The 22,526-nt window shown below is 28.5% G+C and overlaps 3 protein-coding genes across 10 annotated transcripts in view; all 3 read right to left on the reverse strand.

Moving 5' to 3' along the window:
• Positions 1–159: 159 nt before the first annotated feature.
• Positions 160–6,594, reverse strand: LOC129951585 (uncharacterized). 7 transcript variants are annotated; one of them, XM_056063816.1, is made up of 10 exons: positions 6,287–6,594; positions 6,133–6,199; positions 3,165–3,442; positions 2,622–3,001; positions 2,287–2,547; positions 1,917–2,208; positions 1,474–1,581; positions 1,305–1,358; positions 1,101–1,232; positions 160–803 (listed from the first exon to the last, which is right to left on the reverse strand). In XM_056063816.1, exons 3-10 carry the CDS (start codon positions 3,388–3,390, stop codon positions 703–705), a joined length of 1,554 nt encoding a protein of 517 aa, XP_055919791.1. In that variant the 5' UTR covers positions 3,391–3,442; positions 6,133–6,199; positions 6,287–6,594; the 3' UTR covers positions 160–702. The 7 variants fall into 7 exon arrangements, with proteins under 7 accessions (XP_055919791.1, XP_055919794.1, XP_055919792.1 ...); XM_056063819.1 differs by lacking the exons at positions 6,133–6,199; positions 6,287–6,594 and adding an exon at positions 4,235–4,366; XM_056063817.1 differs by lacking the exons at positions 6,133–6,199; positions 6,287–6,594 and adding an exon at positions 4,188–4,327.
• Positions 6,595–7,678: 1,084 nt separating this feature from the next.
• On the reverse strand, positions 7,679–10,171 carry LOC129951584 (probable cytochrome P450 12b2, mitochondrial). Its single transcript, XM_056063815.1, has 6 exons — positions 9,980–10,171; positions 9,485–9,611; positions 9,179–9,425; positions 8,979–9,095; positions 8,495–8,921; positions 7,679–8,436 (listed from the first exon to the last, which is right to left on the reverse strand). Exons 1-6 carry the CDS (start codon positions 10,052–10,054, stop codon positions 7,861–7,863), a joined length of 1,569 nt encoding a protein of 522 aa, XP_055919790.1. The 5' UTR covers positions 10,055–10,171; the 3' UTR covers positions 7,679–7,860.
• A 230-nt stretch (positions 10,172–10,401) lies between these two features.
• The window catches only part of LOC129951587 (heparan sulfate glucosamine 3-O-sulfotransferase 5), a 46,352-nt gene continuing 34,227 nt past the window's right edge, over positions 10,402–22,526 (reverse strand). For both annotated transcript variants that reach the window (XM_056063825.1, XM_056063823.1), the window contains 4 exons: positions 22,010–22,225; positions 18,072–18,424; positions 17,516–17,709; positions 10,402–16,082 (listed from right to left, as the gene is read on the reverse strand). In XM_056063825.1, the coding sequence (XP_055919800.1) occupies positions 15,859–16,082; positions 17,516–17,709; positions 18,072–18,424; positions 22,010–22,225 (987 nt within the window). In that variant the 3' untranslated portion in view covers positions 10,402–15,858. The remainder of the gene's footprint in view (positions 16,083–17,515; positions 17,710–18,071; positions 18,425–22,009; positions 22,226–22,526) is intronic.

Below are 22,526 nucleotides of genomic sequence, written 5' to 3' on the forward strand. Positions count from 1 at the left end.
AATGTGATGGTTGAAGAACTCAAGTGGCTCCAATACAAATTCAAAAAAAATATAACTCCTTGTTTCTTTTTTAACAAAAAATTATGTTTTCTCTATTCAAACTTATTTCAAAAATCAAACAATTAATTTATTTTTTATTCAGTGAATGATAGTAAAATGTTTCCCATTGTAAAATTGTTAACTTCAAATATGAAGTTATTTTATTATTGTTTCCAAAAATCTAATCAAATGTTTGTGTATTTTTATTGGTTGAAACAGCAAAATTATGTTTGCTTATGAATTAAGTATTGATACTGTAAACAAATAGAAATATGGTTTTGGCAAATAAACATGTTTCTTTTCCCAGAAATTAATATGCGTGAATCTACCGATTAGTTCTTGACGACAATGTTTACATTAAGGCAATGCATAGAATTCGATCAAATCAGCCTATAATAAAATAACAATAATAATAACAAAAAGAGAATGTAATTTTATATTTAAATAACACAATTTTCGATTTCTCTTATATAAATAGATATTAAGTTATTTAAAAAAAAATACATACATAACTTCAACTACCGAAGAACTAAAACTGATTTTTGTTCAGTAGATATACAAATAAAGCTCTTAAACATAATGCTTAGCAAAATATGTATGTTTACATTATCAGGAACATTAGAAGCTAAAATATCGTTGAATGGTTATAAAACAGCAATACATTCATCGTCTTTTTCCCCTGAATTTATTTTTGATTGGTTTTCCTGAGTGATTGGTGCCCTTTGTTGGCCTGGATGTTGCTTCTGATTCATTCGTACTTTCAGCTAAGGTAGTTAAATTAAATTATTTAATTGAAAATATGTACATATGTAGGTATTTATTACAAACAAAATATAAAAATATTTATTTCTGAACAATAAAAAAATAAAAAAAAATGTTAGTGAAAAAGTTGATGTCATTTTTTGAACCAATTCTGTGCAAATGATTTGAAAAATTGAATTAAAAGCTATTTTTATCTTTATGAGGATAGAAAAGTCAAAACACATATAATAAAATAACTAACATAATATTCTTATTAAAAATCTAATTATATATACAAAACTTAAACATTCAGTACGAACCTTGCATAAAGGTTTCGTTTGAAGAAAAGTCACCTGCACCCGTGAAACCTCTCTGTTCTAACTGAACAGCTTGACAATTCTTTAATATTGATGTTGGTTGAAAGCCATAAGTACCACACAAGTCAGGGGAACCTGCAAATATCAAAAGCAACAATTCAATGGTTTTAATTCAAAAGACAACATTAGACATCATATAACACACACCGACTGGGCTAAAGAACAAATCTTCAGCGGAAGTAGCAGGAGTGACAAATATTTCTTCAAAATATTTGTCAGAATATAACACAGATTATAGGGAAGAAAAGGCGAAATGTAAAACACCATTAAACCAGGTTAGTAAAAGGCAGATTGAAAATAAAAAGTAAATGAATACCTGCTTGAATAAGTTTTTGGTCGCCATTTGTTTTCTCAATTTGCTGATCTATGCCATTTTCAGTGATGCCAATTTTATTAGTAGGTCCCTTGTTAACATTTTCGAATTCTAAAACAAAACATTGAAAAATATTATGGAAACTATTTAAAATTATAGTTTGCTAAGCAAATCAGTATATAAGAATATGGTAAAAATGAAGTAACTGCTTAAGACAAAAATGTTAATTGCATTATGAACTATTTATTTATTCGTTTCCTTTTAGTTTTTAAATGTGAAAAATATTTGTAAATAAATAAATAATATTAATAACAATTGTACTGCAAGTTGCTAGCTTAAAACAAAGTGTGATGTTATATTGATAAATATTGAAATGTTGTATTGATAATATTGAAGTTTATATGACGATGGAAAGAAATAGAAATAGTTTATTTAGTATCCATTACCGACAATGGACTTCTGGTGGTGATGGGGGTTAAAGCCGCTGGATTTGTTAACATCTTCAGATCTTTCAAACTCTATTCTATTTGTATCTTCATCAGTGTCAACAAGTTCTTGTTTAATTTCTTGAGTAGGTAGTGGCAGAGGTTCTTCTTTTATTGGTTTTGGCATTATCTTTGGTTTTCGGAGTTTTGTGGATAAATGTTCACCATTTTCTCTGACTTCCATACTAAGTTCTTGACTTTCTATGCTTGAATTTCCGTTTGTTACATAATCATTAGATTCGGGTTCAGCAATCTATTAAAAAAGGATTACCAATTAATTTGATGTCGTAAGCTTTGGCAAATTTTACAACACAATTCAAATTTTTCTTACATTATTTGACATTGTTTGTTGCGTTTCCTTTTCTGTAGATTGGAGTTCGGCTTCATCGTTATATTCCTCATCGGATGTGGTGGATGATGTTGAAGTACACGAAGTGTCTACATCATTGAAGGCATCATCGGGTGGAACGAAATCAGAATCATCATCTTCGTTGCTGCTAGCTCCGTATTTGTCGAGCATTTGACTTAAGCTTAAGTCGGCATCTTCATCTTCCAAACACTTAGTTCTAGATGAATTATGGTTTTGTTGAGTCTTAAGGAGATAGAAATACAATTTATAACTAAATGAATAATTCGTTTATTTTTTTGAAAGTGTGTAAAAATTACCATATTTAAACCTGAACTTCCGGCTTCTTCAGTACAATTTCCACTAACCAAAATCTTATGAGTATCTTCAACTAACTTTGGGCGACAAATAGCCATTGACATTATTGATGTTATTTTTGATACCAAGCCGCCTCTCTGTTTGTTTTGTTGAATTTCTTCATTCTTTCCAATTTCTTTCATTCCAGCAATTCGAATCGCTCTTAATTTTCTTCTTCTGGTTTGGATGAAATACACAACATCACTTGGAACCAAAGGTGCATTGCCGATTAAAAGTCCACCTATTGAAAGGCCTATTCGAATTAAGCGCAGCACCAATATCAACGCAATAAATGGTATCCAAGGCAGGGGTCGTTTAAGTGGAACAGTTGATTCGTTTGTGTCTTTGTAAAATAAAACAATAATATTATAAAAGTTAGAATGGCCTTTTTTTTAAACATATCGAAATTAAATACATTTTGTATTTTAAACTACAAAATTAGTTGTCCAAAACAATTATTAATCTTTGAAATGGGTTTTTCATTAATTAGTTGGTTTATAACTTACTTTTTGGAGGCAAGCTCCATTTGGCTGTATCTTCAATTAATTTCAAAAAGCTATCAATTTTCCCCGTTATATACTGGCCAATATAAGTTCCAGAAAATTTTTCTGCCATCTCGTAAAATTGATCGTAAAGTCGACCATTTGTGTATTCTGATTCCTCAACTTCTTCAACATCGATGTCGTTGTTGAAATCAAATCGTTGAATTGGTTCACCAGCACTCATTTTCATTGAAAAGTATAATATGGGCGTTTTACTCAATTCTTATACACCGGACGGAAGCCTAGAAATATTTTCAAATTAATAAAAGTGCACTTTTGTTTTTGGTATGTATTTTATTGATTTAAAATTGTTGTTGTTATGTTTATTTGTTAATAACTCAATCAACAAACATATTTCTCGGTTATTGAAAAGTTATCATCAGTATACAGGGCGAATGTCAAAAGTGACTTTTTACCCGAATAGAAAATGACGTAATTTTTAATTTAATAAATTACTTTATTTTATATATTCTTAGATTTGTTGGTTTTACTATTTTGTTTGTATGCTTATTAGTTTAATCATAGTTACGGTGATACTTCAATCAATTAAAGTTTACCGAATTTGACCTACAATCAAAAAAATATATGCAAAAGTAATACATATACCTAATACTAGACAAAAATCTATAATTAGAAATGATTTTGAATGTTTGTGAAAAACACTTTTTCTTGATTAGTTAATTTAAATTTAAAAAGTCTAACTTTACTTATCAATAGATTCTGTAAATAAAGGTGTTGCAAGCACATGTTATAATACAAGATTTAGAAAACGCAATATTTGTTTCTCTATCATCAAGTTAAAAAACTGTTAAACACTTTACACTTAGACTAAAGCTCGTTGTTATTCGTTTACATTGTCATCGTTTGGCTATCAATTGAAATCTTATTCTATTTGAACAAATTATATTTGCTGACTAGACCAATTCAAGTAAGTCTTGTTCACATACAGATTAGTCACTTTTAACTTAGGGGAAGCTAATCACTTACTAAAAATATCACAAACTGCTTTTGCCTATGCTAAGTATTTGAATTACCGGCAAAATAAGCCATTTCGGGAGTAAATATTAGACAGTCATTAAATTGATAAGACACCTCGCTTGTTTGTATATTAAATTATAAGCTTTCCGTAAGCTTAAACAATGCTTCCGCGCACTCCGCTCCGCCACCAATATATTACGACTAACAGTTTTTCTTTTTTCGAATTCTATCTATTCCGACTTTTAGATAGAATTATATTTCTACTAAAAGTTTTGATTTGTTATTAAACATAAGAATGGCCTTGAGCTTTTGTACCGAGAAAATGCACTTACTGAGACCGTGATCTGAATTTAATATAAAACTTATGAAGTTTAAAATAAATTTTGAATGTACGCACTAGGTGATGGAAAATTTTAAAGAAAAAGTGAAATTACATGTGATTGCTCCAATCATCAAATAATTATGTAGATGACAATGGGTACAATACAATAAATGCATTGTTTTCGATGAATATAAAATTCATTTTATTTATGTATTATGTATTTATTTGATTGAATTCAGTATTTGCTTTTATTTTTCCAAATACTAAACTAAGTTATGTTTCTACTTAAATTATAGATATATTTTTATTAACTATTGGTAATAATAAACGCTTCCGAATTTCATAAGATATCAGCATCTCATAATTTCATTTGAAATACTTGCATATATTCTTGTATTCCTTTTGTATACCGCCGTCCATTTATTTAAGAATATTTTCTTATACCACTAGTTGGCAAGGAATTTTAACTTTTTTATAAAACGAAAAATATGTAGTGCATAAAATAACATTATAAAAGCGCCTTTTAAGTGAATGTGTCTTAAAGTTTGGATTCGGTTGATTTTGGACTCATTACGGATGGAATAAAAAGTATTTTTATGGTCTGATAAGACTTAGAAAAATTTGAGTCAAAATTGCGAAAATATAACTTACACACATTTTTAGAGAACTGTAATTTTTGTCACGTTAAATATCCTTACGATTAAACACAAAGCATGCTTAAAACAAAAAACACATTACTATTTGTTTTGTAAACTATCAATTTTGTTCGACAATTATCCGGATTCAAAACTTTAGTATTTGTTATCGATATTTTCAGAGATTCTTTGAAAATAAATTAACCTTTATAAAATGTTTTTATATTTTCTGTGCACTATGCACCTTGCCATACTGCACCTTAACATAAAAAGCGATTAAAAATCATTTATGAGTTTAGAAAAATTATATCCATATTGCTTTTTCTTGGACAACTTGGGAACAGAAGATATTATGGTACAAACCAAATATTGCTAAACATCGACAAAGACCAAACAAAAACCTAAATAAATATATAGAACAATATTTTCGTACCTACACCGAAGTTTTTTCTGCACTGATAACATACATATATCAGTGATCCAAAGAGCAAAGTGTATCTATAAAAGAACGTCGTCTTCGGTAAATGAAAACAGCAATGGGCTCTCGAAGAATGGCACGAATTATTTGCAGTGTTTGTGCAATTTTGTATTTATTTGTAGGGTTCAAGGCGCCTCAAAGATTTATTTTTTCTCAATCAAATCAACAAAATGAAAGGAATATTCATTATCAGTAGATTCGTAGTGAAAAGTGTCAAAAAATATTTTCTGATTTACCAGAAAAGTGAGTATGAATATTTCTTATGGGATTTTTGATAAGGTGCACTTTTTTTTATTGCCAGACAGTAACTTTTAATAAATAAACAATACAATAAATTATATCTGATCGATTTTAAGACCAGAACAGTTTCTTCAAATTTAGGTCTAAAAAATGGTCATACCCACAAAAATAGTACGAAAAAATATCGGTTTAATCATCAAATTTGTTGGTTAAATTACTTATTATTTGAAAGAAGGTACATGTGTATATTATATTTAGTATAACAGCATTTTTACTCACCGTTAAATTGCTCACCCACAAACGACTTCCGAAATTAAAAAAACCGAGTGCACTTAAATCAATGGAACTAAACAAAGTTTTTTTAGTTCACTTATTAGAACAAATTTCAACGAAATAAAATATTTTTTAATAATTTAAAATAAATTCATCAAACCTCTCATGGATAAAATTGTATGAATATTTCTGTACTGGCGGCGATATATCGGCAAATCGGCTACGTTGAAGGGCAAAATTAAACTAAATAGCGTTAATTTATGGGCATATGCGAGAAGGCTTTTCGAATTGAGAAGGTGCTGAGCTGTGCCGTACTGATATTGATGTTGATGCTGGAGATGGTTTCGGTGACTAGTGAGAAACGAGAAAGCTATTTCGCTCTTACTTGCTTTATTCTAAATATGAGCTCGTGATTGTATGTATGTTTGTATGTAGGTACGGCTTGAACTTAATACTGCTGCTCTCTCTTGGGCTGCCACAAGACTTGTGGTCCCTTGGGCTGCCGCTTCTATAAAACGATTTAATTTATATAATAATAACAACGATTGACAGTGGATTGTTTTGCCATTAAAAAGCATTAAATTGTAATTTTCACTTAATTGAAAAGATAATGGTCTTGATAAGGACTGAAGGTTATTTTCAGACCATATTTGCTATAAATATGTAATACCTATATGAATATAGGGCATAAGCTACACATTTTTCCGGACAGGCTATAAAAAAGTCTTTATTCGTTCTGCAATTGTTATTTGCATATGTTTTATAGTAAAATACTCTCCTGTAGGCTAAACATCAAGTCTAAGGAAAAGTATGGCTTCATATTATTAAAAGTAGATAATCTTAGTTTGTGAAGTGAATATGGATTATTATTGAAATACAAAATAAACAGAATATTTTTATTATTGTGGGTGACCGACGACTAAGCCATTGAGATAGTGGCGTTATTAACCTTTGCACAATGAACATGATAAAGATATTTTTTTATTTTTAGTAGAAAAAAGGTCAGTTATTGGTTTTATTAAAAAGCGTTGGATCGTATTATGTTATAGTTGACGTTAATAATAATCAGAATTTAATATTGGGTACCATTACGTCCTTGATTGGTTGAGTAGCATTTTAGATATGTAGTTTACAATAACACAAATAATATCGCTAAAACTTTTCCATGATTAATATTTTGTTTTTAAGTAAACGAGCACAACTTGTATAAGTATTTCATCACAAATAATTAGAATTACCCAAGACAGACACTTTTAAATTCGTAACTGAATACCTATCTCATTCTAAGTATATACTTACTTTTATAATTTAAATACGAACTCACAAAAAAGTTTTCATTATTTTTAATTTTTTGTTTGAACAACATTGCAGTTTTCTGTGCAGTTCTGTCTGTACTTTCTTATTTACAACAGGTACTAAAAAGATCTTCAATATCTATTTAGAAACTAAAAAAACACGTTTCTTATACTCAATTAAATTTGTGTTCATATCATTCTGAGTGTGTAACTTTGTAGACACCTTTTAACATTTTATTTTAAATAAAATACATAGCTTCTGCTTTACAGGTATTTTAAGTATTGATGTGCAAAAAGTTCCACACCTCCAATCACATTCTTTTATTTAACTCAAATTACGAAACAAACATTTTGTAAATATGTATGTACATTCATACATGTATATTTGAAATACTGTTACTTAAAATAATTTAACATCAAACGAAAAATAATGCTAGACTTATAACGGCTCAAATCTAAACCTCATATTGCCAGCTGGTATCAATATTATATTACTCGTATACTTGAGATCATCCCCATACCATGAAACCTTGTAATTTCGAATTAATCTTGCTAAGAGAGTTTCCATCTCCATTTCAGCAATTCGTTTTCCAATGCATGTCCGAGGACCGAATCCAAAGGGCAAATACACAAAAGGATTCGTTGCTTTTGCATGAGGGCATGCTCCCTCACCGGATTTAAGCCATCTCTCGGGCATAAACTCAGAACTTTTTGGAAAATAAACATCGCTATTGGTTAGGGGCATCATACCCATTGAGACTCCAGTGCCTTTTGGAACTTTATAGTTGCTAAGAACTACATCACAACCTGTGAGACGAAAGTTGGCTGGTGTTATCGGAGTAATTCTGAGAGCCTCTTTGATACAGGCTCTAAGGTAAGGCATATTTTTCGTATTCTCTGTTGTCAGAGGAGTATGATTGTTTGGAAGAATTTCAGTTACTTCCCGACGAAGGGCATTTTGCTTTTCTGGATGTTTTGCAATCATATACAGGGTTGAAAGAAAAACTGAGGAGGTCTGAAAATAAAAATTGAAAATGTACCAAATTCTACTGACGAATAAAAGTATGACGTACAGTATCCATACCCGCCATTAACATATCGATAGCCATAACTACAGCAATTTGTTTATCAATGCAGCAGAGTTTTTCCAAAACTCCAGAAGGGCCTTCACCTTTGCCAAAATTTGAGGTTGCTTCATTGATGTACTTGGTGCAAATGTCAGTTATCTCGTCATAGGTTTGTATGAGGGTTTTGAATTTTGGTGTTTCATAGTACTTCCAAATGGAAGGTTGCACATCAAACTCAAAGCTCAATTGAAAGAACTTTGACATAGCCTCCGATAGTCTCAAAGCATCTGGATCAATACTTCCTGAACTGCTTAAGAATCCCATTCTTCTGTTCAAACCAATACAACAGATTGACTCGAACGCCCAAAGTTTGACTTCATCATGAAAGTTTGTTTTAATTTTATTGGTTTCTGGATCCCGAAGTTTTTCTAGCCTGTATAGTATTTTAAGTAAGTGTTAGTGTTGTTATTCAAATTGTGTACAAACTTACTTTTGTAAGAATTCCAAGGAAATTTCATCAATATCAGGCAAGTTGTGCCTAACAGTTTGCACTTTCATCATTATGGGATTAACTTTGTTTCGAATATCCGCCCAAGCTTTTCCTTGTCTAAAATAAAATATATATTTTAGCTTTATGGAAAAATACGCTTGTTTTTGTATAAGACAAGGAAAATAAAAATAAAAATTTACTCTGAAACTAATCCTCCGACATTTTTGAAAACATCTGGTCGAATCTTTTTTCGGTAGTAGGTAAAGGTTTCTAATCCAACGCGTATAGGCCAAACACCCTCAGTTCGATATACCTTTTCTATATCGGCTGGGTTGTAGGTAAAAACAACATTCGGTTTACCCATTATCCCTTTAACTTGAGAAATATCGCCATATTCATCACGAAGTAGTTTATAGAAATCGATTAAATTGGAATTATGTAGTTTTCCTAATAAAAATAATATTTAAATAAATAAATATGTATATATGATTTGAAACAAAACTTACCACCAGGAAGATAATGTGATAGTAGTTTGAACGTTGACGGTCCTGGAATTTCACTGAAATCCTTAGCTTTCAACCACTCACGATCGAGTTTTGATGCCTCTTTTGGTCCATTTTCAGTGTTTGAGAGCTTAATCGATTAAAAATATACATGGTTATGTTTGTAATTATTTAACGAAAGGTACGAAAATAATGGCAGAAATAACTCAAAACAGATGTACCAATATATTAAAAACACACAATTAATTAATGTCATGTACCCTTGTCACATATGAATGAATTAATTAATGAAGCGCATAAAAAGTATCATTACTCAGTGCAAATGTACTTGAGTTAAGGTCGTTACAAGTCTATAATAATACCAGTCAATTAGAATAATTCTGTTACTACACCATTGAGCTTTCTCTACGCAACGTAAACTTAAGTGTATTCGATTGAAAGAATGCATCTTAACAATAACAAACATTGTTTATTGCAAAATATACTATTAGTTCTTACTTTTGCTGAAACTTGCACTGACATCCGTCTATAGAACTTATGTCCAAAGCTTCCTAACTTAATTTCACTAATCATTATTTGAGTTATTAAAAAAAGTATTTTATCAATTGTAAATATAGTTGCAGATTTTACAACTCTTGGAAAAAATAAACACAGATGTTCCCAGAGCGAGGGTAGGAAACTAACTGCACTTCCACTTGAACTGTCTGTTTTAGAACAATTCTATGATAGCTATCTATTTTTAGTAAATAGATTTGGCAAGAAAAAAGCTCAGAGCTTAATTTAAGGAAATTGTACAGAGTACCCCGGTTGTTAGCTTTCACGTTAGGTTTGTGTATCAGCTAAATTGAATAATTCGTTGAAAATCACGGTTACTTACCTTTTGAGTATATTTTAACTTAAACATAAAATAAAAAAGAAAATTTAATTACTCTTACATTTATTAAATATAATTTTCTCATTAATTTGTTTTTACAATGATATGTTTCGGTTTCATTCTTTATGTCTATTTTTTTAATTATTTATATAGCAATTAAGGTACATTAAAGTTTGATGATTTTCATGTAAATATCTTCTTTATATTGATGAATTTTATTTATTTTTATAATTTATAATTTGGTTGCTTCTATTGGTTTGATTTATTTTAATTTGTATTCTAAATTCTGTATGAAGATGTATAAAGTGGTGGCAATATGCGATAGAGAATTTTTACTTTAAGAATAAAATAAATAAAGTTAGTATACAGTTGAAAGATGAGTAATATTTATTTTAATATCCGAATACAATTTGCATAATAGTGGTAAAATTTGTCTTAAAAATAAATTCGAAAGTTATTTTTAGTTTGGTTACTGTGAATAGGTTTGTTATATTTTTTTTACAATATATGAAGTTATTTTTGCGTTACTAATATTTTCAATAAATTTAACTTTTTGAAGTTTTAATTTTGACAGAGTGGTCTAAATATATGTATATATTTTTTCTTGCAAATGTATGTAATATGCATGCATTAAACTTAAGAAAGTGGAATGTTCATTTTTTATTTTGTTTATAAGTATGTATTATAAAAATGTAATAATATTTTTATTTTATGATATAAATACATAATTATGATACTTTTTACGGTTTTTTTTTTAATATAAAATATACATTTGTAAAAAATAATTTCGTTGTTTATTTCTGGTTTACTAACTGCTTAAGTTGATTTAGTGTTTTATTGATATGTATGATGTTTTTATTTTAATGTATATATTTTAGAAATTTAACATTTTGTGTGGTGTTTTGGTACGAAAATATGTTCGAATATACTTTCTGTATTGCTATAATTTTGGTTTTCATTGGAACTACACATTTTAAGCTTCTGCAAACTTATAAATTGCTAAATGAGATAACTTTTATTTTAATATAGCAATACTTATTGTTTGACCCGTTGCTCATGGGAATTTAAATAAAACAAATGCTGTATGAAATTTTTTAGCAAAGATTGTTAATTGAGTGTTGTCGGAACAAGTAATCTGAAAATCAATTATGGAATAGAGAGGCTTAGAAAATATGCAACTGATACCAATTTGTATGTTATTACTTATAATCGTTTAGTTAATTTAGAATTGCATTAATGATATGTTTGAATATTATTTTTTTAGTCAAACATAAATTTAAGACTTTAAAAGTTCAATATGAAACAAGTTTACAAAATAATGCGTAGTTCAACAAATTACTTAAAAAATGAATTCATTTTCAAACAAAATTTCTTTATTTTAATGTTTATTTCATTTAAAGATTAACATCATTAAGCTTGGATATAACAAACAAGGGATAGGTACATTTTATTAATAATATTTGTATAATTTTTTTTTATAAATTAAAGCATTTAATACTAATAATTTCATTTAACACAATATTAAACAAAAACAAAAAACAAAGCATTAAACAAATTTTTGATATAAATATATTATTAACTTGATTTAATTTTTTTGCTAACTGGTTCTATAGGAACTAGAATGGGTATTGGTATACATACCTATAAAAACCCCTCGTGGGTTTTAGGCCAAACAAATTTGTCTATACATTTTTGTAATGCTTTGAATTAATAACGGCCTTTTAACAATTTTTCTGAATCACTTGAATTCAAATAATTAAATAAAATATATGCAGAAATACAGAAACATAGCAAAATTAAAAATACCAATTGTGTAAATAAATAATATGTACATATATAAAGAAAGAAGACGGAAATCTAGATTTAAAATTGAATTTCACTTTTCTATCTATTTCTTGCCCATAAAGTCTTCTCGGAAAAAATTTGATCAAAAATGAACATAGAATCAAAGGAATACACAAAATTAAGAGATAATAAATCGACAGAAACAAAGCTAATTAAAAGTCATTAGAACAAAACCATAGAACTTCTTTTTAGTTTTGATATCAACAAAATAATTATTGATTTCGATATAATTTCTAGTTAAGAACAAATTATTAATATAAACGTGGATACATGTATATTTTAACTATAATTTATAAAATAGCTTCTAGTTTTCCAAAATAAGATCAACAAATGAAAAACATAAGGTTTATATAAACAATTTTAAAATTATAAATTTAAAACAAAATGTGTTAAGTATAGGTTAACAACTTTATATAACTTATAACGATATGTTTAATTTATAAAAAAACACCTTGTTAAATTTATTTAAAAAAAAGAAAAAAATTATATTATTACAATTTTTAGACATTAAAATGCTATTTTATCTATATATAGTGTTACTTAAGAAATCACAATTATTATTTTATATGTAAATTAAAAAATTCTCCACATTAAGATGACAAATTTAAAAAGTATTACTAAATTTTAAAGTTGTATAACAATCGTTAAAATATTTATTAAATCAATCGAAACAGATTGTAATAGGACAAGTAATATATTGAACAGTTAAATATTTTAATTTTCTTAATAACATTTTAGCTTTAATGACAAAAAAAAACAAATTGAAAACATAAGCTTGTGCAATATGTAAATAGTTTTTGTGCAACAACGATGAATTCATTTAAATACATAATAATTAAGAATTAACTAAGATTTGATAATTTTTCTTTTGTAAATACTTAAGTAAGAACTTGAAATTAATAATTTCAAACATGTTTCATAACATCTAATTACTAGAATTGTAAATAGTACGTTTTATTTTAATGTTTTTTTTTTTCTTATTTTAATGTATATAATGTAAGTCTAAAGTTTGATATGTTTTGTTTACTCATGATATGTATCAATTACTATTTATAATATTTTAAATCTATCGCCAAAATGACTTGATATGTCACCCATTTTTTGTGTGTGTACATTGATATGTAACGATTTTTGTTTTCATTATTCTAAGTCTTAGTTTATCAGCTGATATTTAATATTTACTTTTTGTTTTGTTTCCTAAAATACTAAAAAAATCACATTTAGTTTTCTTACATACTTAATTAATTTATAGTTTTACTAAAAACTAATAAAATTTTCATTCATTCTCACCAAACAGTTCCAATTTTATTTTAAACTTAAATTCTATGCGTAAACGTATTAAATTTATTTAATGGATAAAAATATTTTGTAAATATTGTATTGCTTTTCTTACGAATTCGTTTTTGGTTTAAATGTATCAAATGGGTTTAAATGAACACTATTTCCTATCAGTGAATGTAAAGTTTTATATAAAATAAATAAGAAAATTCCAAATGCAGTGATTAGCACCTTAACAATAAAGTTCAGGGGTAGAATAAGTTAATTATGTAATTTTATATTTTTGGTTAGAGTGACATTATCACTCCAATAACTCATTGACGGCTAAGGAGCAAATGTTTTTCATTATTCCTCTCAAAGTTGAGATTTAACAAAGAATATAAATGTGTTGACAAATACGACTGTTGGAAAAGAAGCTTTTAAATGCAAATATCCTATTTAGTTATTTGTGATTGCAGACTTAGAAGTTTTCCTCAAAGAAACCTTGATTGTAGTTCAGTAATGTTCTTATAATCTTCTTAAGTTTATGTATGCTATCACAATCATTGTTTGCAATTGAGTTAAGGTAATACCGTCAACTATTAAAAAAAAGTTATAAATTTATATCCATCTATTAAGTTATTAGTTATAAAGAATCAATTCAAATTCTCTAGTGTTTATGATACCATACAAAAATTCCTTACTCTCAAATCAAATTGTTTGATTCAAGACAAAATTCATGCTAATATTTCCTAATTTTCTTTTTACATTTATTCAAATAATTATATAGCCCATTTTATTCATTTTTATAGACCCCTCAAATAAAGCCTTTCTAACGCGTTATAGAATTATAAGACTACAAAAGAGAACACCACTTTAAACCGACCGTCCGAATGTATTTAACGATACTTCCTTTAACCAAAAAAAAGAATATTTTAATGCTCAGAATAATTTGAAAAGCAGTTTTATTACACGATACACTCTACGGTATTCATAAATATTTCTGATTCCTTTCGTTTTCCTAACACCACCTGAGACTAAAGTATACAAGCACAATAAACTTAATCATTTCGACGGAAGTCTAATGGAAAAGAAGTTAAGGCAGTACTATTTGGTAAAAGGGTTCTATGTGCTTTTAAATTTTATGAAATTTGGTTTGGTTTTAAAGGGTTGTTTATGGTTATGGTTACTTTGACTTTATATGCTCTTTGTAAAACAAGTTATAGTTGTAGGTATGTTCGTAGATACATATACATAGTTTAAGGATAGATATTTAAACGGTTTTTGGTTTAAAGGTATATTAAAACTATTGATTTTGCAGGAATTTTTAAATAACATGGTCGATGTTTATTAGGAGCTAGTTTTTGAAAAAGATCAATTTTTCACAATATGCATATGCATACATAAACAAAGTAATGTTGTTCTTAGTACAAAAAGATAACTAGACCAGTTTTGAAAACTAAAGGATAAACAGCAGCTTGATATACGGATTAGGAGTAAGATGTGAGCTATTTTTGTTTAGTTTTAAAGCCTATAGATGGAAACAACGACATGGAAAGTCAAAAAATTAAACTCTTGCTAATTACGATAAAAACAAATGTTTGACATTATAAAAAACTCTTCTCGAACTACAGCTAATTCACTGCACTTGCTTGGACGGATATTTATTGTTAATATAGGAAGTAATTACTAAAATAAAATAAAATTAAACATATTTTTTGAATCATCTTTAAATATCTGTGTGTTATCAAATAATTAAAAAAAAACTAATCTTATTAAAATAAAAAACTTAATTTAAGGTATAAGCAATTTATACCTTAAAATTTAAAGAAAACCCTTTCCAATCACTGATATGAATGTATGTTTTTTTTTTCAATTTTAATATCGTCTAATGCAAAGGATGTTGGTACGAAATTTTACACCTCATCACCTACTAATTGGGCAGATGACTTTGGCTTTTATTTTGGAATTTAAAATAAAAACAAAATGTTTGAATGGATATTTTCGCGCATCCCGAATGATTTTATCATTGATATAATTTCATACACAATTTACAAAGTAAAACACACAATTTACACATTCACCGTCAATCACACGCAGCCAATTGTCATTCACTTTTATATAACAAATTTAACTAATATTGTACATGTGTATATTCAATATACTATATACGAATATAAAAAAATATATTATGTAATTAATTATCATTTACGACCCACATAGATATACATAAAAAAGTAACTGCGTTAAAAGTAAGAAATAATATACATACAATTTTTAAGAAACAAAAATCAACATCCCCAGTTTTACCATCAGTTCTTTTGTTCTATTTTTGTTTATATTTTGTAACGTGTAATATTGTGCAGCGTTTTTTTCTATTTTTTAAAATGGTTTTGTTCTTTTACTCCTCTGGCCAGCCCAAATCCTCACCAACTAGTTCGTAAAATCTCTGATTGTGTTCCGCAAAAAATTTGCGCAATTTCGACACAACCAGCGGGTCGACGTGTGGATGCTTTCGTCCTTTTGTCTCTCTTAAACATCGATCTCCGCTGTCATATCGTAGGCAGTAAAATCCTTTGGTTTCGTTGAAATAAAAATGATTGCTCGTGACACGATGTTCAACACCTTTAAAATAGAGCACAATTGGGAATATATAACATTTTTTACATGAGTATAGAAATAAACTATAATTTATAATATAATATACATATATATATTATTTTAAATATATGAGTCTACATATTTTGAAGTCAGTTTCATTTGATTTGACTATAATAAAATTTTAATTTTAATATTTTCTGATACGAGGTTAAGCTATTTGTTTTTAATTTTGAGTTGCTTTATTGAAATGATTGTTAAACATTAAAAATGAAATGCATTCAAAAAGTCATTACATTTGGGAAACAATTGGACCCATCGTTTCGTAGCGTGATCGTTTAAATTATTAGCCGTGTTTTTTTGGTATTCCATAAATAGTACAGTGAGAAATTGCCAAAAAATGATCCGCAGTAGTCCGGTTTTTATATTTGAAAGTTGATACAATTGAATATTTGCCAGAATAATTTATCAAAAAATAAAAAAAAAAATCAAACCAGGGGTGAAACCGTGTAAGCTAGTTTTTGATAGCTGACTATCAAAATCAAGAAAAATATGTCTGTGTAAAGTGATAGTTGATTTCAAAGTTTTAACTAAACAATTTGACATAAAAGAAAAACTACAAGAAAGAGGTTTGTTCGTAGACTACTTCATTAACATGTGGTGTTGAATCGAGCTTGAAGCGAGCCTACGTTATTTATATACCTGAATCGAGTTGAAATGTATTTGATTCACCTCGATTCCAGTCGGGGACCGGAGTCGAGTCAAAATTTGTGAAGAAAAACCTGTGTGAAGTAGTTGGTTTTACTGATAATGCGTTATAGTCTGTTGATTGGCATATTTATGTACAAAAAATATAGTTTTGTTTTAATCAAATTAAAAAAAAAATCACATGGAGTAGGTAGCATATTCTTATATGGTGCTGAACTATTAATTTTTTAGTTGTTTAACCCGAATCAAACTCTCTCACTTGCACTTCATTAGAAACATTGAAACACCATTTGCATTTTAGAAAGTGCTGTCAAACTTAATCATTTTTAAATCTTCTTGGGCAGGGGAAACACCAAAAAGATTTATTTAATCTAAACTGAGATAAACCCTTAGTGGAAACATAACAAAACTTAATTATCTTTTCTTTTGTTTTCTCTTGCAAAAAAAAACCATTTAGTCCATTTTCATCAAAACTAAATAATATCAACAGTAATAGATTGATATCTATCCCCAATGGAAAACACATGATTCCAAATGCACAACTACTCAACGAACACAGCCATGGATATACAAATGCAATATCAATCGTACCAACATTTGAGAACGAAATCACATAAGATCAATTCGAGACTCGTATAAATGTCAAAAACCCATCCGTAGTAATGGGAATATTGTTTTTGTTATTCGTGTTAAATCCTACTATAATAGATAATGATAGATTTTCCAACAAAACACGGGTATTATTTGCTTACCTAAGAACGACTCAATCCGTTTGAGTTGCGAAACTGGATCTTCGATCAATTGATCACCATTGACAACAAGTAATTGTTCACGAGGGAAGACTTCAAGCCATCGATGCAAATGAAGATGATACATTGAAATGGTTAGTGGACGATAGGATTCGTTAACCGTGCCATTTGGAAATATAGCCAGCTCCTCAAATGACCTACAAAAAAGGTAAAAAGTTTTAAACACAATATTGGTTTTGTCATTTTATAGAATGATTAGTATAAAATGAAAAATCCAAAACTATTTAACTGAGTTAAACTTAATTTTTGACGAGTACAAGTATTATAAACTTGTGTGTTAAAAATTCATAAAATGAAATATTTTGTGGAGGACGTTTACTTCATAAATTCCATTAAGCTAGCTCGCTCGGAGTCAAGTCATATATGCATTTTTCATATAAAGGTCATTTAAATTACCAAGCAAAAAGCATTGTTCATTATAAAATATTTATCTATGTACATGAAAACAAAGTCTAGAGGTGGATGATTAATATGACCATATGAATAATTGTTCACTTACTTTGGTATAAAGGAGGCTCCATTTCCTGTTGACGATGGCGTCGTCGTAGTTGTATCACTTCCTATAGCATTCGGTCGATTTGCAGTATAACTGTCATATAATTGCGATGAGGACGATGGCAATCTATTATTGTGCATCGCGGACGAATAGGAAGATGAAGAGGAAAAGTAGGATGACGAATGGGGCTTATCTGTTTGTGAGGGTGGTGGGGGTCCATCTGCTGCAAAAGGCAATGTAGCTGTTGCAGCATGGCTTCGTAATTGTGTATAATCGGATATGGCCCGCGTTACCGGCTCACGTACAATGAGAAGGAGTTTTATGCTGGCGTTCATTGCTCTAACACGTTCCGGAACCTAGACAAAAATTTAAAATGTTAATTAATAAAATTGAATTCCTTTTTTTGCATATACTATAATTTAAAAATTAAAAACAAAAGTTAGATTTCAAATTTGTTGCTATTGAACAAAAATTGTGAGAGTTTGTTTTGTCTAAAAAATTAAACGATTGTAATTTTGTAGAGATGTTGCAATTTTGTACCCAATACTGTATTGGAAACTAGTAATTGGTATCTAATCAACGTTGTTATAAAAAAGTATTAATATACTAAAAAGACTAAAAGTTTTACTTTTATTGTTAAAAAAAGAAGCATTTTGAGCGCATTTGTATTTTACTTTGTCTAAAGTTACTTTTACTAGATAGGTTTTGGCTTGAAAAAATATATCAGTTCATTACACTTTTGACATACTGCATTTTTAAGAAAATTTAAGAATTTTTCTACGGTAGGGCCATATTGCTAATGGCATTTTGTTCAAAAAATAACAAACTAGGGAAAGTTCATACGAGCACCAATATATCGCCAACTCATACAAATCGGTAAGAATACGACTTGTAAAATTTAGTTTTTGATCGATATTGTCCATCCAAACTGAAATTGATTTTACTTTGTTTTAAAAAATTTAAATGCCATTTGATTTTTCAAAAAACAACCTTTTTTGTTTTTGCTTAAAATTCGATAGAGCGGTTTTTAGTTGTTAAAAAAAAATAAAATTAAAAAACGGCTTAGACGGATCGGTTACAGCCTTAATTTAAGAATTTGAAGTCAATATTCCCAATGGTGTTGGCTGAAGGGGTGAGGACAGACAAACATACAGACGGACGAAATCGAGGAATCCCATTTATTATTATTTTTATTTTATTTGGCACAAAAAGCACGATTAAACTTAATTAACTAAAATGTTCCTTATTAGGAAATATAACTCATTTTTTTATTTTGTTTAAATTTGACAAATAAGTGCAGTTTAAAACCAAGCAAGTGCCTGTTTTCACTGAATATATATTAATTTTTAAATTAAATAGAAACATACATATATGAACAAGGATATATTTTTTGTTCTGAAACTATACTGATATATAGGGAGACGTTTCGTTGGTCGGTGGGTGCACATGGCTTGATGATATTAAAACATAGTAATTAGCTTGATAAAATTAGGTTTTAAGCACCTTGCTAACGTCAATTTAAGAAATAAATTTTGACAAAAAACGTTTTGGTTAACAAATAATAGAAATACATTTCAATCAATTTCGGACTTATTTTTCTTAACTTATTTTGTACATACTATATTTTGTTGAATGTTAGGTATAGCATTCTTTTGTATATCTTAAGACTTTGAAAATAACTGCCTATTGAATTAATGAAGCCTTACGTTTTCTACAACAATAAACGAAATCCTAACATACAAAATGCTACTCCTAGTCATATAGTAGCCATTCTCGTATATAACAGATTATGTATGTCAACTCATGTTAAGGCACTTGACTCCGTATGATATGAAGCACAATCCAAAGTTTGCTGAACTCAGTTGCATTGTTAAAATGTCCCATATGCACAATATGACAAAGAAATATCATTCATGTATTTCCTGAGCTCTGCGATGCGGTTAATGTCTTGCATAAGATGAAATAATAAGGACGAATAAACCTGAATGCAATGTGAATAAGGACTTTTCTCATTATTTTTCCTCTTTTAAATACAACAACAAAAACACAAGAAGACTTGGGCATTACTGACTGAATAGCGAACACTACATATGTCGTTGAACAAGAAATGAGGCGAAAATAAATGTTTGAACATGAGAGTAATAAGAGCAGACAGATTATCTCAGAAGAGTGCAATGATATTTGTACCATTTTCGAAAAAAACATCAGCTCTCGAAAACGATAGCAGAATGATTGCCTATTTAAATAAAAATAAAATAAAGATATCGCACGACATATGAAGCCATTTGTGGGTCGGACTATTTTTTAATAAATAAAACCCACATTGTTTTAAACTTATCTTTTGTTTTAATTTTCAGTTTAAAGTAGATTATCTCCCCTCTACCCAAACATCTTTTAAAAAAATGTAAAACCGATTATAAGGGCATTCATGCAATCATATAAAACACTGGAGAAGTTAAGCATTTGGTTAAGTTTACCACGTGATAAATAAACTGTTAAATTTTGGGAAATAGTTACACAAGGAATTTGGTGGATAAAACTATCCAAATTTTTCTGGCAAACTTAACCAAACAGTATTGTGACTTTTAACTGCAAGAATATAACTCCTTTAAAAAAAATACACAAACCATCAGTTTTTTTGAAAAGTTATAAATTTAATCATTAAGAGTGATTTGTTAAAATAATTGAATTAATTTATATTTGTTACTTATGTTCGTCATCTTTGAATATAAACTTTTCACAATTTCATTCGAATTTATAAAATAGGAAATAGTTTTTGTAAGTTCAAAAAACAATGTTTGATGTTAAATATTTGACCTTTATCGGACAGCTAATTCAATTACACAACATTTTACCAAATGAACTAAAAGGAATTTCCCGCAAACTTTTGTGTAAACTTATAATTTTCACAATGCACAGAATTACTTCTATAATTTTGAAATTCTATATAGTTTTAAATTGTTCAATTGAAAAAGAGTGGTTGTTGGATTTTATTTATTATATTAATATGTTTCACTCCAAAACCACTTCAATTGCAGAATTGATATGAATTTTTTTAATCCCTGATAACTCATCCGTGCAATTGATTTTGACTTTTGCTTTCATATATCCCATATCCACCTAAAGTTCATGCAAGTGAAGCCGCCTTGGTTTTTGTTGTTCGTAACTTGGAATATTTTACTGATACCTAAAGAGGAAAAGGAACTAGCTTCCTATTGATATTGATTTTGATTCTGTGAAACGCATGAATCCCTCATACCCACTCACACTCTTAATTAAAATTGATTACTGTGAGGATAGGTAATTAAGATAATTACACATAAATATGCTATGCATAGGATTCAAAACATTATTTTTTCGTATATGCAGTGATTTATATTTGTATGTCCATTGTAAATATATAATGTTGATATGAAATTTGATTCCAATAAAATGTTTGTATGATTTATTGAAATGCTTTAGTTGTTAGAGACAATCAAAATTTCTTTAAATATTTAGTTTTATAGCAAAACTATTTTAAAAGGGTTTGAAGTTTTCCACAAATAATATTAAAATGTCAGTAAAATCACTATCATTTAAAAATTATAAAGATATATAAAATTTGTGATGAACTGTAAACTTCAAAACTCTTTTGATATTTTTTGGCTGAAAAACTTGTTTTTTAAGAATCTCAATAATATGGCTGTAATATTTGTATAAAATCAAATTTTATAAGCTGAAATTTTCGTTTCAGCTTAAGTTTGTCAATGGTTAAATAACTAAACACAGGTTAACATCTTTGCCAATTGTTAAATGTACTATCAAAATTGAAAACTCTTAGCTATAGAATACCATAAATTAACATCGATTATATTAACACGTTTAAAAACAACGCAAATCATCGTAATAAAAAGTAAATTGAACATAAAAAACATTTTCTTTCAATTAAAACAAAACCTTACCTCTGGTGAAACAAAATAACTCGGACTCTTCTCTATTGTGATTTGTCCACGAAACGAATGTGGCATCTTCTTTCGATACCATTCCAGTCCTCTCATATAGTTTTCGTCACGATCAAAGAAATGAACCTCTCCACCAGCCTTTTGAATCCTTGGGTGCAAATACAACATTTCCAAAAGAGCACGTGTCCCACATTTTCGAATTCCAATAATAAGAGCCTGATAATATGCAAAGAAGAAGCTTAAGGTTGCTATATAACTCAATTTTACCGGATTACAAAAAGATACGTTTTAAAGGCTTAGAGAAAGATTTATTGTTTAAGCAAATATAAGGGGTCAATTTTGGTAGTATGCGAATGAAATGAAAATCTTAGGGCTATGTGTTCGCAATAAATTAATTCAAGAAGTGTGTGTTAATTATTCAGTACGGTCCCTTTTATTCAACTAGAATTAGAAATGGCGTCTGCTATGATTGTGTAGCGAAACTGAATTTGAACAAGTCACTTATGTTCTTTTAAAA

Source organism: Eupeodes corollae, chromosome 3 (assembly GCF_945859685.1).
Source record: "Eupeodes corollae chromosome 3, idEupCoro1.1, whole genome shotgun sequence".
In the NCBI taxonomy this organism is placed as follows: domain Eukaryota; kingdom Metazoa; phylum Arthropoda; class Insecta; order Diptera; family Syrphidae; genus Eupeodes; species Eupeodes corollae.

What these genes read in the sequence shown, in the direction of transcription:
- LOC129951585 (XM_056063816.1), bottom strand. Translation starts at nt 3,390, where the DNA reads ATGAAAATGAGTGCTGGTGAACCAATTCAACGATTTGATTTCAACAAC. An exon ending in ATGGAGCTTGCCTCCAAAAA is followed by an intron (nt 3,002 to 3,164) that starts GTAAGTTATAAA and finishes TATTTTACAAAG; the next exon opens with ACACAAACGAATCAACTGTT. An exon ending in TTTGTTCTTTAGCCCAGTCG is followed by an intron (nt 1,233 to 1,304) that starts GTGTGTGTTATA and finishes TGATATTTGCAG; the next exon opens with GTTCCCCTGACTTGTGTGGT.
- LOC129951584 (XM_056063815.1), bottom strand. Translation starts at nt 10,054, where the DNA reads ATGATTAGTGAAATTAAGTTAGGAAGCTTTGGACATAAGTTCTATAGA. An exon ending in CAGTGCAAGTTTCAGCAAAA is followed by an intron (nt 9,612 to 9,979) that starts GTAAGAACTAAT and finishes TAATCGATTAAG; the next exon opens with CTCTCAAACACTGAAAATGG. An exon ending in TAATGGCGGGTATGGATACT is followed by an intron (nt 8,437 to 8,494) that starts GTACGTCATACT and finishes TTTTATTTTCAG; the next exon opens with ACCTCCTCAGTTTTTCTTTC.